The sequence below is a fragment of the Apodemus sylvaticus genome, chromosome 6 (genome assembly GCF_947179515.1).
Source record: "Apodemus sylvaticus chromosome 6, mApoSyl1.1, whole genome shotgun sequence".
In the NCBI taxonomy this organism is placed as follows: Eukaryota; Metazoa; Chordata; class Mammalia; order Rodentia; family Muridae; genus Apodemus; species Apodemus sylvaticus.
The window spans coordinates 85,504,154-85,524,402 of record NC_067477.1 but is presented as its reverse complement, the minus strand read 5'-3'; the positions used below and the strand labels follow the sequence as shown (position 1 = coordinate 85,524,402).

The 20,249-nt window shown below is 35.1% G+C and overlaps 1 protein-coding gene across 1 annotated transcript in view; it reads left to right on the top strand.

Annotated features, from left to right (window-relative positions):
* The window catches only part of Dgkb (diacylglycerol kinase beta), a 750,451-nt gene that overhangs the window by 276,295 nt on the left and 453,907 nt on the right, over positions 1-20,249 (top strand). The window contains exons 9-12 of the mRNA XM_052185925.1: positions 3,609-3,726; positions 6,060-6,148; positions 6,228-6,344; positions 14,083-14,181. Of these exons, the coding sequence (XP_052041885.1) occupies positions 3,609-3,726; positions 6,060-6,148; positions 6,228-6,344; positions 14,083-14,181 (423 nt within the window). The remainder of the gene's footprint in view (positions 1-3,608; positions 3,727-6,059; positions 6,149-6,227; positions 6,345-14,082; positions 14,182-20,249) is intronic.

Here is a 20,249-nt window from a genome sequence, read left to right as displayed (position 1 = left end):
GCAAGTTATTAAATAAAACTTAGTATAATACTTTGCAGTTCAACATGGTAGACACTTTGATCCTTGAGGATGGTAGGGACCTTTTCTGAGCGCAGAAAGTACAGTCTGGAAATTAGCAACTGATTGTGACTGATCCCAGATGTCAATGCATCTCTCTGAGTTTTTTTTCCCTAGACTTAATATAGCCCAACTTTATTGCCAAAGAAAACATTTTCTTTTATAGTGATGATATAATGTTTGAGAGATAGTTGGACAGTATAGTGCACGTTATCTAACAATGGAAGTAACTTGCAATCTTTGCTCTTCAATGTACTCAAGTAACTTGATGAGATGTGGGGTTTGACCTGGGTTATCATTAATATAGCTCTTTAAAAATCTTTGAAAATAAATATTTAGAGTCTTGGTTCATTTGAACGTTGTCAATATTCTGGGAAATAATGCCAAAAAATTGGAACTTTTGAAAACTTTAGAATAAACACACAAATAAGAAAATAATAAACCAAAACACATTTTGGGGGCATCTGTCTAGCTTTTAGAAGCTAAAATTTGAGGAAGTGTACTGCTAACTCTTCCTAATTGTGGACTTCCCCTGGCATCACTGAGCAGTCTCCCCTGTAATAGTCACAGAATAGTGTTACGTCTAGTATATAGGAGATAAAAGGAAATATTTGATGAAATAACTTACGATGGGACTAGACACATTGTCTTAATTCTTTAGGCTGCAACTTTTGAATGTTATAAATTTCAACCCCATGATTGTAATAATATTTGCTGTTTATATAACACCAGTCTTGAAGCGGCTAAATTAGCTTCACAGGTGTTGTGTAATGAAACCTCACACTATGGCCTGAGAAAGAGAGTGAGTGCCTTCATTTTCTCAGACAGGAAATAGAAGGAAGACTGAGAGCGTCTTCACATTTGCACAGTGGGCCCTGATGCAGATTTTTCCAGTTCTCTGCTCATTCCCTTAAAGAAAAATAACAGAAGCAAATTCCTTTCTTGCTAATAAATATTTATTTGTTATAAAAACATTAATAGGAATATGTTCTGCTGATAGAATGAGACTGACTCTCTTCTACCAAGTTTGCAATCTCAATAAGACAAGACAAAACATGAAAATCCAGAGAGCCAGGGTGCAATTTGCACTACTAAGAAGCAGTTGGCGCTTGGTTTCCATTTCTTCTCTGAAAGAGGCCACATACATATTTCATCTCTGGTATATTTGGGCAGTGCATCGGACAAAGAGCTATAAAGCCATTTAATTTTTTTCTTTTGGTAAAGCATTTTATGCCCGGTAATGGATTTGTATATCACTTGCAGCCTGTAGCATGGCTAAGTGTTCTGATTGACAGAACACCCACGTTCAGACTTGTTTATTTTTTGATAAGGAAAATGCCAGCTGACTTCGTCCATATGTGCTCTCCAACAGGATGAGGCTTATTCACATGGAATGGACAATCACTTGAGATGAAATGACAAGGAGAACAAAAACAGCAATAAATGTGAAAATTCCAATGTTTCTCCTTTGACTTGAAAATCTTTTAAAGCAGTACACTGCTACTTTCAAAGATTTTTTTTTAAAAAAAACAACAGTCTAATATAAATACTTTTATATCAAGATGTTCAATTTTTGATGTGATGATAATAAATTATAAAATATGGCAAAGTTAACCATGTATTATCCTACTAAAATTCTTATAACACATTCAAACCAGCATTGCATGAAGAAATAACTGTGAACCTTATTTTTTAAAATGTGAATGAAAATGTTAAAAACCCTGTCTCCTGTTGTGGTCGCCATGAGAATCCTCTCCATTCACTCAGCATCTTTTGTTGAAATCGACTCACTTCTTTATCCTAAAGACAAACTTGAATAGTGCCTTAGAAATGTGGAAAGGTCTGAGATTAACCTAGGTTGAAAGTAAGGGATCAGCTCACACAGCTCCCTCAGTTCCTGAGAACCCCTTGGGCCAGAGACAGTTGCCATCTTACTCACAAGAAAGCAAGCCATCTGCATTTCACAGCTCAGCTGGACCTAGCTCCAATGGCTTGGGAAACCAAGCCTCTCTACAAGGCAGAAGTCTATGTAGCCTGTTTTCATTAGCATGGGTACCATGTAAGCTCTGTCTTCTCCTCTGCATAGTTACATCTCTATAGTCCAAGGTCTTCAGTAATCGATTGTGTTTGAAATGGCTGTTTGGGACAAAAAGTAAGGCAGTGTTTCTGCCATCAAAACTTGCTAAACTTCAAGGGGCCATTGACAAGTACCTCCCAGGAAGCATGTTCATTAATGTTTCAACTTATGATGCGAATTTGACATTTCTAATTCTAATGTGAGAAGTAGTTACTGTAGATTCATGGATATTATAAATCAGTGTCCTGGCTCTCACTGTGGTAAGAGAGAGGGAATAGAAGCATTATTATCAATATTTTATTATTAATAAAAATAAGATGATCTGAGCTGTGTTATCTTTCTATAGTGCCCCTACGCATAATATTACTTGGTAAATAGAGTGTAAGATTATGTATTATTGCTAGCTCAAAAAATTATGCATGTTATCAGTATCGATATCATATCCATCAAGAATTTTAAAATTTGGTTTCACACTATTGGTGAATAAGTTATGAGATATATAATAACATACAAAATTAGAGTACCAAAAGTAATGATATATTATTTCATGTAATGTTTTGGACCATTTAATAATATTTAAACATAGAATAACATCCTCTAAATTCATGTATTTTGAACTTAAGCAATACAGATGTGATAAATATCATGAAAAGTTGTTAAAATATCATATATATTTACTTTGCATAGTAAGCAATATATCACTTTTTTTACTAAATTATAAATATAAACCCAAGGATTTATGGTGGCATGTGACTACGGTGAGAATTATAAACACAGTAATACATTTTTTATATTTTATTATCTAAGTTATAGAAAAATCATTTTTACAAGATAGCTAAAAAAGGTCATATAGTTATACTTCTGTCCTCTTTATCAAAATTAGTATTTAATACAGAATATATTAATAATCATACTCAGGGTCTGCAGGTGAAGTTCAGAGTCCACCATGTCTGACTTCCAAGCATGGCTTGTACAATTACATCCTGTTTTTTCAGTCTTATAAAACCTACCTTCATCTAAATTTTGTTTTTCCCAACACAAATCCATAGTTAAGAGTCTACAAGTTTCAATTTCTCAGGCTTCCCCCTAAGGCTTTTTCTCTCTCTTTATTCATTTGTTTATGGAATTGTGCTAAGTATGAGCCTGTCCAAGGCTAAGAAGGCGTGGCCTTGTGCTCTCACAGAGTTCTGTTTGGCGGTTCATCATGGAGGTCGGTGTGTACTCTGCTGAACTGTTGACATTAGAAAAGATTTCACAGGTCACTATGGCCTCTCAGAGTCATTTCAGCATCTCACTAGGCAAGAAGCACTTGGGTTTGTCTGAAGTCTTCGTGGCGCTCTTGTACGGTAGAGAGTCACGATGAAGAAACAGGTTGTCTTCACACACGTCAGTCCAGCCTGAGCTCTAGTGGCACTTACAGAGTCCACTGTGTATTTCATTAAAGTGAAATCTGTTTCTTTCCCGTCCTGTGCAGAATGTGAAGGATGATGGGCAGCATGTGTGGCGACTCAAGCACTTTAACAAGCCTGCCTACTGCAATCTCTGCCTGAACATGCTGATTGGCGTGGGGAAGCAGGGCCTCTGCTGCTCCTGTGAGTTCACTGGCTCTGCTGCATGTCATCACCTTGCTTGAGGAAAACCTGAGCTCAGACAGCTCTCCTATTTGTGTGACATACCTCAGGCCATGCCTATGGTGCACAGGTCCCTGTAGCTTCTCAATGCTCAGGTTACTGGCCAACTTCCTTTCAAAGGAAATAAATGATGTATTCCAATTCCATAGGTATTTCTTTGTATTGTAGTTTAATTTTTATGTATTTGGGTTTCTCACTTCTCCTTGGAGTAGTTAGACATTTTTCACTGTTTTCTCATACTTGTATCTTAATTTGCATTTGATAGTCCCCTCATAAGTTAACCATTTGCAGCTCTAGGTCTTACATATTTATTGAGTACACAAGTGTGTGAGGGGGAGGGTAGGTAGGTGGGTGGGAGTGTGTTCTTGTGTCTGTGATTGTGCATGCATGTGTGTTCATGTGGAGATCGAAGATTAATATCTAATGATTTTTCTCCACATTATACACTGACCCAGATTTTCATATTGACTCATATCTCAACCTCTTTGGCTAGTCATATTGCACCTGGGAGACTTTCTCTCTGCCTCCAGTACACTGAGGTACTCACAGATGGTCAATTTTTAAATGGGTTTTTGAGATCTGAACTATAGTCATTGTGTAGCAAGTGCTTTATCTGCTGAACAAACTTTGCAATATCTCTGATACATTTTTTACATGAAGGCAAATCTTCATATGAATCTAGATATTGGAATATAAGGCATTATAAGTTATGCTCATCTTAATAATTTCAGTTTCCTTGTCTCTCAAGATTTATTTTGTTCTAATAAATCTATATTACCAGTTAGAAATTTGCTAAGAGACTGTATGTAAATATGTGTTAGTTAATTTATAAAATCATCTAGTATTGATTTAATCTATAGCATTTTTACCTAAAATAAAGTTTATGTTCTTTGAAATAAGGATAAGTTCTCCACTGATCCAGCAATTCAGCCATATCAACCTCTGCTATGTAATATGTTTTAAGACTTTGTTTCTCTAGGTATATTATTTAACATTAAGAACTATACTTAATGTCATAATGTATATAATTTATAAATTAGTGGGATATTTTGAAGGTTATATAACATTTGTCAAATATCACATAAGAGGAACATTTCTAATGACAATGTTGGAAGATCCAGATATACTAGAATATTTTCCATTTCAAAACAATACGAAACAAAACAAAGCTATCTCAGAACATCTTTAACTTTTTAAGGGAGTAAAGATTTTTGGGCAGATTTAATTAACTGAAACAAGATAACTCTCAAAGAAGGGGTGTGGCATAATATAAAAAGACAGGATTTTGCTGTTTACAAAATGGTTACTAGGTGAACACTCATAACATGAGCACCACCATGAAATCATATTAAAAGATATGTGTTTTTCCGGGCTGTTGTCAGAACTCACAGACAGGATATTTTTGAGTCTTTTTAGTAAACACCGTGAGCATGACATAAATTTCATTCATATTTCAAGAACTGGATTTTTAAGTTGTTGATCTGTTTGCTTTTAAAAAAAAGCAAATATTCTTCTAAATATTTATGAATTATGAAGTAGAACATCAAGTGCAGGAGGCCCTACTAATATTTAGAGAGAAACCAGGAGATGTGGGGATGCACCTCCAAATACGTTTTGTTTTGAAGCCTAGATTATATACATGCATTCATATATACATTTGCTGGTATAAATGTGGTTTTTTTTTTCATATAAATTTTTGCTTCCTGGCACCATCTGTTGCCTGGTGAAGGTGGTTGTTTGAAGAAACAGTATCATGATGGAAAATGAAGGATGAACTTCCTTGAAAGCCTGGCATGGTTGGCAGAATCTATTCTTCAGCAGTAGACAAATCTACCATTTAAAGTTTAGATAAGTCAATAGTAGAAGCACACAGACATTTGCTCCCGTGCCTGCCAGCTGCTCTTATGCCTATACTTATGAAATATAGACCTCTTCCTTCTAGCAAATGACACAAAGCCATTTGCCAGTCATCAATTTGTCTTTAATATTTTTGTCATCTGGGAATTATTGTGAAAAATTTGAGCAAGGACTGATTTAATTAAGCATTTCCTGTTCCTGCTATGCCATGATAGAGGAGCCTTGGTTTCTCATATGCATACTATTTCCTGTACTAATTGGCCTTTTGCATTCCATGATAAAAACAGCCGACTTGGACTTTTTTCCTTGATGCGGCTGATTGGATTGATTAGAGAACAGTGGATGCAAAATGAGCATCTGTTAAAGCCGCTTTTCCCTCGTAAATTTGCAATCAGGACCAGGGTCAGCTCTGAATTTGTGTACCTGTTTCCTTTCAGTCTGCAAGTATACGGTCCATGAACGCTGTGTGGCCAGAGCCCCGCCCTCCTGCATCAAGACCTATGTGAAGTCCAAGAAGAACACGGACGTAAGTCTGGCAACACAAGCTTTCTACACGTGTTTCCATGGATAGCGCCTTTTACCACCCTGTTATTCTTCTATTCTAGGTCATGCACCACTATTGGGTCGAAGGCAATTGCCCTACCAAGTGTGATAAGTGCCACAAAACAGTGAAATGCTACCAGGGCCTCACAGGGCTGCACTGTGTTTGGTGTCAGATGACAGTGAGTACCATGACAGCACTGCGCCGGAAGGGCTTCGAAGTTGGAATGAATCAGCTAAAATTTGGGGGGGGGTTGAGGGGGGGGGTGTTCTTATTTCATCGGCCAGAGAATCAGATTTCTCCCTAGTATTCAGGATTTTAGAGATGACGCCTTCACATGCTTTTCACACAAGGGCCCATGGAGTGGGTTCTAGCAGTTCCCAGGAAAGCAATCAGAAACCACAAATGAAAGCTGGCAAAGAGAAGAAGGTCGTTACTGCTTGGGTATCATGGCTTCTCAGGGCATACCAAACCATTCTCTCATGTATGTTCCTAACCTCCAGATACTTGGTGAACTGGGACACAAGAGGTTTTGGTGTAGTAATAATTAGGGGAAAAGCACAATGGCCAAAGCTTTAGGATTCCACCTGGTTGACTGTCAAACCGCTTCAAATAACTTTTGAATAAACACAGTTATTAGATGGTATTACTATATCTGTTTAATTTCTGAAATTAGCATAAGCAAACCTTTCTTTCTTCTGAGTTTTTATTAGTCTGCTTGGGTGTCTTTCCTTCTTTCTCACAGAATGGTTTCTTAGTCCTTAGCTCTTTGCACTCTTTTGTCAGAATAAACAGCAGAGGGCACTGTAACAGTTGGCAAAGCAGGTTTTGGTAGAACTACAAGGTTCGGTCCAAACATACAGGTTAAACAGTGTTCTTAAACGTCATACACACACACACACACACACACACACACACACACCACACATACAGAGAATAATTTAAAAAATCAAGTTGATCTACATTTCAAACTGCAGTTATGTTTTTGAAGACTTTAGTTATTACAATAAACTGTTTAGCTATTGCAAGAACAAATCAATGCTCAATTTTAAAAATGCCATAGCAATTTCATTTTTAAAAACAATTGTATATGTATGTATATATATATATAAAGTGTGTTTGGCAAACTAAACAATTACTAGACTATGTAACTTTACTTCTAGAAGTCAAAGCCCAACATAATTTTATGCAGCATATCTTAATTTTAGGTTAGGCTAAAATTAAAAAATATCAGGATTGACTTTTTCACATTTATAAAACTTAAAAATAGTGTATTGGATATGTTGCTATTATTATTTTTACTATTCTTACTACTACTACTACTACTACTACTATTATTATTAGGTTTTCTATTTCTTAAAACATAATATTTGTGAGTGACTATTCAGCTTGAAAGATAGGAATTGATCTCCTAGGTCTGTAGACCTGAGATGGTTGGAAGTTTGCTATTCAATTCTCTTCATCTTACCACTTTGTTTTATCATGTCTGTCACTGAGTACTTCATAATTCTAACTTACAGCAACAGTAGGGACACCTTTATTAATTTTTCAATTTTGGAGCTAGTGTCAGAATATATTCACCTGAAAATATCTATATACTTAGTATTATTGAGAGCTTTCTTGAGCTGTTTTATGAAAATGCTAGCCTGAGACTGCTATCTCGAGTAACAGTGCCTAATGTGACATATGTCTAAAGAACCAAATGTCATCTTCACGCTCTGGGAGTGCTGGAATGTGGTCCTGCCTGTAATGAGCTTTTTAAAGACCCACCCAAGTGGATTCCATGAGAAACTTGCTTAACCAGAAGATGAGAGGATGAAGTATAGCTGCACTTCAGTCTTTCTCCAAAAGCTATTACTTACTTCGTATGACTTGAAGTCACAACTTGAGAAATGCAGAGTATTACTATGCCCCACGTCACTTATAAACTGTGCCTCTGTATCCATGGATAGCTTCAGTTTGGGACAATATTCTTACACTCTAAAATGGAGTTGATAATTCCTAAATTATAGGATTGTTGTAAGGATTAAATGCGTTAAAAAGTCAGTGTAGATAGGTTTACAAATGGAGCACATACTTAGTAAATGCTTAGTGACCGTACTATCAACTCTGTGGGCAATAGGTAAAATCAGCCATGGTACCTATGTGAACCCTGGTGGCCATGGGGCATGCCATGAGTAATATTCAGGGAACTGTGGTCTCATCTTGGTAAGAATTTATAAATGAAAATTTCCTAGGCCTAGTCAGAATAACAACTTGCATCCTGAAAGACAATAGGAAATTGTGTGGCTTCAAGCATCACTAACTTTTATGTTATGGTCCAGAGAGCTGCATTCTCAAGAGCAACTCCTCAACTCTTACCCTGCTCTTTACAAGAGCTGATCCTCTAATGATGTTTCCAGTTACTATGCGAGTTGGAAGTCAGGTTTTTCTTTTCTTTCACATTTATCTCCTTCATAGAGCCTAGTGCTAAGCCCTTACATGTCTTGCTTAAAATATCTCTCCCAGATCTGAGATTTTGACTTCATGTTCCCAACCTTAGTACAAGCTCTTAGCACCCCCTCCCCACTAGATTGGAGTAAGACTCTCTTGGCTTATTTCCCTGACAGAAGGTACTTCTCCTATATGTAGGCTGCCATAGCACCACCAGAAAAAAAAATCTTTTGAAAATCCTAATTTGTTATAATATGCCCTCTTCAGCTAACTATAATAATTCCATGACAATGAATGCAGCCTCTCCACCACTTACCTTGTTTTGATTTTGAATTCTACAAAGCACAGATTTAAGAAGCACAAGTTCTTGTATCCTCCTTCAAGGTTGACCTCCCTGTTAGAGCTGGGTATCTGCCCAAGAACCCCTGAGGAGGTCATGATTTATCCCCAGCTTTTATTTAAAATATCCCATTACTTGGACTATACTAGTCTTAAATACTTACTAGGAACCAAGTCCAGTTCTTTATTTCCATTGACGTTTTCTTTGATGCTAATATTTTCTTCTTCGATTTTATTATTTTACTTTACTTCCTTTTTTAAAGAAAGACTGAGTTGTTCTCCAGTGGTTTCATTTCTGTGTGCCATCAATGTTATAGTCCCATTTGCCTCCATTTTTTCCTTAGTCATCTGATGATCTTAAGGGGATGTCAGGTTTTGAGGAAATCCTCAGGTTCACTATAATGAGTAATATGGTAATCTTCATGTTAAATATCTCAAATGCACTTCATCTTTAAATTTTATCTCAAAATAAAATTTAAGTCATGGTCCAGACTTAAATTTTATTTTGAGATAAAATTTAATAACTTGTAATGCTCAAATTTCATTAGAATGGTTAATAAATCTTAAAACATAAATGATAACCATCCATTTCTGTACTTTTAAGTCAGTGAAATGTATATACTATTGCAGACAGGCATCTTGTAGGCCCAAAGCAAGGTCTTAGAAGGACATTGTAGCTCTTCTGTAAAGCTTCCTACCTAACATGGAAAACTGGTAAACACCCAGGAAAACAATAGTGAAAAGCTGTATCTCCTACTTAAGCAAATATTTCCTGTGCTTTCAACTTTATTCCTTTGAGCCAGACAAACGCTCATCTTGGTTTTTGTTTCTTTTTGCTGCTTTGTCCTGCCACCATTGAGACCATGCTGCCAGGCCTGATTCACATCTGCTGAGTGTGTCCTTGGCATGGTGTTTACTCTGTGTGTTGAGTTGTTTCTAATCAAGAAAAGATGAGTTCTTATCAGGCAGGAATCACTAGGATGTGAGCTGCATACAACTGTTTGAGATTAGCAAGAGAATGCCTATCTTATCCATCTGAATTAGTAACTTGTTATCATCTAAGAATATACTTTCAATGAAAACAATAAGCTCCTGACAGTGACACTTTTGTCATTGTCAAAAGTTTTTGTAAGCAATAGACAGCTTAATATTTAGCAAATACTTAAGGAAGTATCCCCAGTTTGTAAAATATTGATTTCATGTGAAAGTGTCAACTAACAAATATATTTCTTTAAGCCATATCATTGAACTTTTATTTGTAAGAAGAACTAATTTTTTGTATATGAATCTCTAAGTTCTAATGAATACTTTTCCTATTTTTCCTTTTTCTACTCTTCATTTCTACCATTAGCTCAACACCTCTCCATAACACACACACACACACACACACACACACACACACAGACTCACACACTTTTTTATCCAAACTTGAGACAGATTTTACTAATAAACACAGAGCTGGCTCTAAATTAGGTGCTACTGTGAGCTGTCAAATTCTGAAATTATTTCCAAGTGTTAATTCAAGTCCAAGAAAAGCTGGTTCATATTATTTGACTTTACTAGATATATGCCTCTATCTATTACCCTGAAAGAGAGTTTCTGGGTATCTTAAAAATAAGCTTTACTTTTCTATATGCCATCTTTTAAAAATATGAAAAGATAGCTGTGAACAACATTTTCAAAATGACTATTGAAAGGTAGGTACTATTCCTCATGGAAATTCTACTCAAGAGGCAGGATGCATCTGTGATCCAGTTCATTTATAAACTCAAGGAAGACTTCTGTTTGTCTTTGCTTACTTTGGGCCCTTGAAGACAGTCAACAATCCTGGGCATCTTGCCAACTCTGTATTTTTTATGTGTTCTAATGCATGGGATGACATGGAAACAAGTTGTCCTAACTTCATTTTATTGCTATCACACAATGTCACAAACTCGGGAGATTTTAATAACAAGGGATGTGCTTCTTACACTACTTTCAGGTCAGGGAGCATGTCATATTAAACCTTTCTTTTAGAGTCATAACTTGGCAGATGCCATTATATAAGACAAAATAAATATTGTCTTCCAGCCTATCCTCTCGGGGACTACTCTCATATGTCCATCTAGTTCAAGTTAGCTCCCTAAGGCTCCATCTCCAAATACTGTCCGTATTTGAATTTAGGGATTGCTCAACATAGACTGTAAAAAAGTGTACTTAAAAAACAGTGCCTATCTTAGCACCTTGCTATGGTTGGTGATAGATTTTGACAAATTTCCCTTTGTGATCACTTATTGAAAAGACACCTACATAGCTTCTCAGGAAACACAATTATCATTAGTAACCTAAAGAAAACCAATTTGTTTTAATTCTATTACATAATTTCTATTTAGTTGATACCTGTATTTTTAATAGATTCTTTTTTATTTAGACAATTTTCAGTTTACAATACAGATAACACAATCATTTATGACTGATGGTCTAGATTTGCAGCTATTTTTTAATTTGTTTTTATTGTTTGGCTAGTTGGTTGGTTGTTTGGATTTTAGTTTCTGTCTTGTTGTCAGGTACATTTCTGAGCAATTTTCGGCATCAGTGACAGCTGCTTCAAAGTTGGATTCACAGCTTGTAAAAATGGTCAGTCCTTTAACCACGTTGTCCACAGCTTTGACCTTTCCCCCTACAAACAATAACATGGACTGGATAGGCATTAGAATACCCCTTCAAGATGTGTGATTATAGTTTTCAGAAAAATAAGGTATTCTAGTACATGATTAGTTGATATAAATCTCTTAAGACATGTTCCTTTTAACATGTGTCCCTATTTTTCTGATGCTTCTTTATGTTATGCACTGTGCTACATGCTGATGCTTCTCTAAGACTGATTAGAAAACTTCCGAGATATAGGACATTATGAAACTTGAAAATATTTTACTGGACTTAGATCCATAAAGGCAGCATTCAGATATATTGAGTTATACCCTCACTTACTCTAGTCTCCTGTTCAACTAAATATTTCAAAGTCCTTAATTCCTTCCATTTGGGCCTAAGTGCAAAAATCTGTCACTAATTTTACTTACTGTTTATATTGGAAATATATGAGATGGAAGAACTCTCAAAGTTGAGACTCAAATGCTGTTTGTGAGCTGTTGGCCTGAGGCTGCATGTTCCTTCCTCACCTACATTTTCTGCAACATAACACTTTAGGATGTCCCACGGAGTATGAATTCAACACAGTCTCCCCATGTACACACAGAGATTGTCTTATCAGAATGTTTTAGCTTCTGCTTCAGTTTTAAGGTAGTTGCAGGATATCAAAAAGTTAAAAACTCAATCTTTGTGACAAGGCAAAATCCAGTGGAGACTCAATACTTAGGGTCTGCTTTGAGTTTTAACTCTCTCAATGAACTTATTTTCTAGAACTTCTATAACAAAATGTCATAAGCTAAATGGTTTAAGACAACATAAATGTATTCTCTTACATCCTGGGAGAGAAAAAGCTTAGGATAACAATGTCAGCAAGGCTATTAGCCCTATGAAGAATTTAGGAATAAATAATTTGTCTTTTACCAGATGCTGGTAGTTTCTAGAAATTCTTGGTGTTGCTTGCATTGTAAAGACAACATTAATCTCAAGCTGGCTTGTCTCATGTGGCCTTCCCTCTGTGTCAGTATTTCCTGTCCAGATTTCCTTCTCATTATAAAGCTTGCAGTTAAGGGCGAGACACATTCAACATGATTATATTCTAGCTTGAGTATATTAACATAGGCTATATTTGCAAAAAAAGGGTCGCATTCACTCATATCAGGAGTTAAGATTTTGATCTTTACATAAAATTTCGATGGGATAATTTTCACTTCACCCCTTGACAGCTCACCTATAAATCTATATATCCAGGATCATATTTATTTTATGAGAATAATTTCAATAAACCAATAATATATTTTAGAGTTATTTTAAGTTAGTTGCATTTTTATTGCCCGGGCAGAATGTAGGTTTATTTAGTTCTATTCTATACAAGGACTCAGCTGCTTCTGTGTCTTGAGTGCCTTTTATCTTTTGGCAAAGATTAGCAGTGCCTAAAAGGAATCGTGACCCACGTTTATATAAAGAAGTTTATGTGCTACTGTGAAAAGGAGACACTGATTGTAGATAGACGTGTAAAATTACTTCTATTTCGTATAACACAGCCTGATGGGCATGAATCATAGCATGAACTTTGAAGTGGGGCCTCTGTGTGACAAATGCTGAAGAGTACAGGACAGCACTCAGCCTCCTTCAGTGCAGTTCTATCACCACCATTAAATCAACAAGAAGCCTAAACTCAGTGGCCAATTAACTGCGTATACAGAGGAGTTAATACAGCTAAGGCTTAAAGGGAATGACCTTCACAAAGGATTGGATAAACTGAAACTGAAAACTACTGTGATTTTAATATTTTAACAACACACATGAAGTATTTTGCACTAAATAGCTATCAGGTGGTGAAGGGAGAAATTTCTGAATATCTTTGAGTGAGAATTATTTTCATCAAATCTTTGATAAAAACCATCTCTTTGATTTCAAACTATCACCACTTTATCATTTTGTTATAGTTACATTTTAACTTAAACTAGTGATCAAGGTTGATAAAAAATATCAGCTAAGGTTCATACAGATTGTAAAATAAATATCACATTATATGATTACATGTTAACCTAATGTCGAGCTGGTAAATACAATATAAAGATCCACTTTTATAATCATAATCATCTTCTTTTATTTATATCCTGCTCCTACTGAGATGAATCTCAGGTTACATTTACATATTGAATTACAAAGTTAAAACTAATGATGGGATCAATTATGCCCCATACTGAGCTGTGCACTTTGGAATGACTTTGAGAAAACATGAGGGTCAAAAAGAAATAAAGAAGCATCAACAGTGCACAGTGGTTTCAAGATTATATTGAAGGATAAGCAAGGAAACACTGTAGTTGGTGATAAATTGTCTTGGTAAAAGAAAACAGTGTTGTTTAGTATAAAATTTTCAGGAAGTGTCTGAGCCTGTTTGTTCTGACAATTCTTCTAATATACTTTTAATATATTATTGTAACTAGTCTGCAATTAACTCTTCCCTGGATGCTATTGTCATGTCGATTTGATATTACTCCTGTCTCCTTTCCTAGCTGCACAATAAATGTGCTTCTCATCTGAAGCCTGAATGTGACTGTGGACCCTTGAAGGACCATATTTTGCCACCCACAACAATCTGCCCAGTTGTATTGGTGAGTTTGTCTTTATCATTTGGGTGTCAGTTGTGCATACTGTGAGAAACTGAAACACTATACCAATGAGCATTTCTGGAAATAATTTTTCATTAGTTAAGGCACAGTTCTGTCAGTCTAACCCACACCATAACTCCAGAGCAAAAACCTCTCTCTGATCATGGCCTTGTCTTCTTCCTTTTGTGCATACATAGTGGGGTAAGTGGTGCCCAACTGAAGCAGACTCAGGTGTTGTCTCTTAGTCACTCTGTACTTAACCGAAAATTGTATGGGCAGAATGCATCTACATTTTACATATTTTATAGATGTAGCTTTCCAGAAAATTAGGTTATTCTTGGGGGGCATTTTTGCTAGGAATGTACATTCTATGTCTAAAGTTTTGAGGTCTCTCTTTTAGGTCAGAGTCTACCTTGAAGTGATGATACCGATCTTAAAATACTTTATGCATTCCTAGTAGATGTTTCATTTAAATTAATAAACAATAAATGTTGCTACCTACAGGCTAAATACCTATTAAATAAATATTGAAATGATAAATGGAGTGGGGAGTAATTATGAAGACTCGTAATAAGGATTTAAATAAGTATTCAAAGATAATGTTCATTTTCAGAATCCTAATTGATGCTGAATGAAAAGTTATTTCACAAAACAATGTTATATTTGTAACACACATCATTCTCTTCAAAAACAACACAGGACTTTAATGTCTAGAGCTTTGGTTTTATATAATTAGACTACAACAACTAAGAAATGTTACACAAATACATTTGTAAAGGTCAACTGAGAAATTAATCAAATTACTCAATTTTCACCTACTTATAATTCATTTTTGTGATTATCTGCACAATACTGATGGTGTTTTAAAATACTTTTGCATACAAACTTATTATAAACTTTTTATTGTGTTAAATTACTAAAAGAAAGAAAATATCTACAGCTGCTAAGGAAGGTAATTATTACTTTTAATATTTTTACAGTGTAATACTTGTTAAACATGCATAATAAATGAGATTATTTATAATTATTGAACGTCAGAAAATAGATTTTAAGTTAATTTATTGCTATCTTTATGCATTTAGAAAATGAAAGTATCATAATTTTAACATTATTTTTCTTTCTACAAAAACTTGTAATTTTGATGACTTAAATGCATCTTTGAGGTTTTAATTCCTACAAAATTCTGATTTGTTTTTCTACCGTTAAGATTAATGTGGCATACCCTGCTCAGTGAGAGCCCTTCCTGCCAGACTGTGTCATATAATATCAATTATGGGGTGCAGCTTTTCCATCATTCCTTTCTTTTGGGAGTTGAAGATTTGCTAGCATGTTTTACATGAATATTCCTGCCTTCCCATCATGTAGGCAAAAATTCCATGCCTGCCTTTGAATACTTTTGATTCTGAATAGTTATTTTCAATATTTATGTGGTATCTATCATGATTTGTATCTCAGCTTTTGCTATTGAATCATTAGAATATGGTTTATGGAATGTGTTGCTGCCTGGGGAAAATCCTTACTTACATTTAGATCACTGTCGTTGTGATTCACTCAGTCCTGGCTGTTTCAGAATCTTTGCAGGGTTACAATGCCACCTTGATGGCTACTGCTGTATCACTTGGGTCTTGCTTCTCGTGTCTCAGTTTTAACACTTTTGCTATTCTTCCTAATGAGATGTCATGGTTCCCCATGCCTCTTTGACAACTTTGTCACCTGGGATTGTATTTCTCAGTGGCATTCTTACAATCCTGCTTTCTTTTAACGTGTCTCTAAGCTGCTTTGTGGGTCTACTATCTAAAACATAAATTGTCTCTTTCATGTACAAAACGATTGCCACAATTCCTTATTTGAATTTCAAACCTTCTATGGTAACGAAAGTTCTTAACTGGATCAACTCCATTCTATCTTTTCAAAACATGGACACTGGAAAAGAAGGATAATTGAGCTGCTTGTAATTCTCAAAGCACACCTGTCTCCTAAAGCCTCAGTAGTCTTGTGTATGTTAATAAAACAGGTGACATTACTTCATCTTAAGATTTCTACTGCCATGCAAAACAAGAGTGAAAGACCATTTTTTTGTATAATGCAATAAATACATTGAATATTACATCCATTGACCATTTTAAAGCTCATGTTTTATGTTCAGCCTAGAAAATTTGGTAAACTGTTCAAACTGGTGGCCATTTAACCTTTCTAACTGGTAGAGCCTCATTGGCCATCCCAGGCAGGATTTTACACTTTTGTCTGCTCTACATTTTTAGTATTTATTTAAAACTAGTAGGTCTTAAACAAAATAAAAAATGTCTAAGTGGCTTTTTATTGGATGATTCACCCATTTTATTTATTTTTTTGTCTTTGCCTAAGGTTTTTGAGACAGTATTCTTCATGAAGCCAGAGGTGTTGAGTGTAGATATTATAAAATGGCCACTTACTTCATCCATATCACACCATACAAAATGTCAAAGAAGTAAAAGGCTACTTGCAAGGCATTATACTGTTGCTTTTTTGTTGAAGACAGTTCTATTGAAATGAGATTCATGGGCCATAACCTTCACCCTCTTAAAAGACACATTTCAGTATTGTTCAGTATACTTGGAGCTGTGCAGCTATTAATCTCTTATCTCATGGCAATGAATTAATCTTTCTGGGGCCTATGCCTTTGTTTATGTTTGCTATAACACCTTGAATGCAGAAGTTTAATTACCATAGAGATGGTGTTAGTTTAGGGTTAGTGTTTCTCAGATCAGAAATAGCATTCTGAATCCTTACCATCATTTGAAACTGTCAGTGTTTTCTACTGAAGTAGTTCTGGTTGCTAAAAGTTTTCCCAATATATCTAATACCCCTTTGTTTTAGCTCCTCACTGTCAAATGGACCATGAGAATGAAAGATGCAGTTACATTGTCAAAAAATTAAGTTCATTTTCTATAAATAGTTTATTCATAATTCACTTTGTTTCATAAAATGAGAAGTTGCTATCTGTGTGACATATAACTTTAAGCATTGAGAAGAGATATTGGATGTGGGACTGTGAGATACATGATCAAAAAGACATCTACAACATGACAACATAAGTATAGCCTGAAGAATGTTGTTATAACAAAGACCAGAAGTTTGGAATTAACTTTATGTTGGATTAGTTCAGATGAAGGAAATCTTTAGCCACGTGTCTGGGTGTGCAGGGTGTTCACTACATATTTAAAAGTTAAGATACTCTGAGAATGGTTTATTGGATGCTGCTCCTAACACTACTCAGAATAACTGCAAGAACTTGTTCCAATGATTACTCTGTCAGTGACGAATGAAAGGGACATGGCACGACTAACTATGTGGACCTTAGTATTGGTGCTAGAATATTTTTTGATGGAAGTCAAGAGTCTTCTCTATTGGAATCATCACTTGTTGTAATGACTGAGAAAAACCTGAGTAACCTTTATTTGGGGTGTTATAAGTAAAGGGAATATAAAATAAGAACACAGATAGTTCATCAGTCACAGATCACTCAGTAAAACTTTCAGAAAAGAGACTTGGGAGACTTAGGGGAGAGAAAGTAGCATAGGGTAATTGTGTGCAGAATATTTAACAAAATGCTTGTATTTATGTGTGATATAAGATAATGCCATTTCATTCGGGATGCTCAGAATGACATATATATATATATATATATATATATATATATATATATATATGAATTATCTATAAATATTTGTATGTAGGCGTAGTGTACACGATTATATATAAATTATAGAACTTAATACCACATACACATCTGAAATATAAGATGAGATAAGGCCTAAATTTCATCTAAGCATGTGGCTGCTCCTCTGCTGTAGGTGGAAAAATAATTAGATAGGCAAATCTTGACTATACACATTGAGTAATTTGCATGTAGGTCCTGACAATTATTTCTTATTTTACCAGATGAGCTAATAACATCTCTCTTTGGTCAATGGAGAACGTTGTGTTAGTTCAGAAAAACTTGTATAAAATATATCTAGCATTAAAAAAATGATTAGTCTGTATCATCTTTATATTATTAGGATTGCATTATAACTTAAAATTTAAATTTTAAGCTTTAATTGTAAAAATAACTAAATATTCCTAAAATGTAAAAGGATGTACATTTTAAGACTTTAATTCAGTAATATAAAAGAACCTTATAATAAATAACCTTTGTGGTACATAGATCTTTTTCATATGTTCCTGCAACTAAACTAGATATGTCATGTGGCATGCTGCCTTAATATTGAAATATATATAATTATAATTTAGGAATTTGTGTGAGGAATAGCCACATAATTTCTGAAGAAGAACACATGCAATGTAAATACTGTTGTGGCTACCACTTTGCCCATCCCTTATTTTGGTAGGAGTAATCTCTTAGTGGAAATCTTCAAAAAGGCCAGTCTCTCCTGACTTCTCCTACCCAGCAGTGCAAGGTATCACTGTCACATGCTATTTTGTTCTAGAACTATTTCTGTTTTACAGTAATTCTGTTATTTTTATCTATACTGCATGCCCATCTGCAACACAGGACCATAATAGATGAGCTATTTGTGAGAAATAGACACCACATATTGACAGATATAATTAATTTTTAATCCTAAATAAGCTTCAAATGATTATCTCATCTCCTTTTAAACTCAAACGTATCACTGTAATGCATAATCAAAGTAGTATCCATTAACAATAAGAAAATGCATATTAAAGAATTGATCCATTTAGCATTTTCTCTCCTTTTGGACAACTGAGGCATTCCTGTGGAATACTATCTAATAAATATAGAATATTACTAAGTTTTAGTAAAGAAGTTTATACAAATGCCAACCTGATAAATAGTGATGCTTCTTAGATCATATAAAGTGAAAGAAAATTATTTGAGTGATTTAGGATCTAAGAATATTCCTTAGCTTTGAGTCAAATGGTTCCGATTCTACCTCTTTCTCCTTCACTGCTAACTCTGTAATGTGGCCAATTATGGTGTTACTGCAGCAGCCATCTACGTAGTCCTACGTATAACACCCTCAGAGAACCATATGCCATATTAACTTCTCCTCTTCCGATCTCTCTTACTCTTCCACAATTTTAAGCATTCTAAATTATACATTGTAAATATGGTGATTACATCTTAAATAGCATAGGGTATGTGAAGTCTTCCTTAGAGCATGTGTTAAACTAAGTCACTACTCCACAGAATGTCAGAAGGTCTGTTAGGGAGTGAATATGGTGTGCGAGTCTTCTTCACAGCTCGGTTATTATGGGATCTTTTTGCGTCTACCTATCACTTACCTCACGCAAGTGTGAATTAATAATAAAAACCTCAATGGTGAACATCAGCCAGTGTTACGATGAGGGATACATCTGAATTCTCTACAATTCTCAAACTTGCGAACAGTCTGTAACTTCCTTACCCCAGTTCTTGAGCTTCCATAGATGAAGTGTGTGGTGGGGAGGTGTGAACACTTGGTTGAGGCTGGAGCGTGCTGCTCTGAGCTTCATGTTCTACTTTTATACTGTCTGGGCTTCTTTGCTCTTCTGTTTGACTTACCTCTTTCACCTTCAGCTGCAGCCACAGGACTCATGTATCTCCTTGAAATTTTCTACATAACCTACCTATTATTTGATGATTTGCACCTATGCAGTTTTCTTCCTTTTTTTTTTTCTTTGTCAAAAGAATGGGGATAAAGTACATTGTCAGTTCTCAATAAATGTTTCATCAGTGTCATTACTTAATATTCATTTAATTAATATTCATTATAGGTCAATTCATAATTGTCATCATGGTAATGATAGGCAAAAGGGATCTCATTTTTTCTATATTTTGAAACCCTAAAAGATTCAGTTTCATGGTATTATTCACAAAGGAAAGTTGCTTTGAATTTATTTAATTTTTAAGATAGGCAGAATTAAATAGTAGCATTCAAATCACAGTGAAGAGTACAGAACATTAGAGAAATATCATGTGTATAAAATCGGTCTAAATTTGTTTGTGGCTAGGCATATTCTTCATGTATGATACTAACAGTCATATCATAGGAAAGAGGAAAACACAGCCTGGTATTCTGTGACTC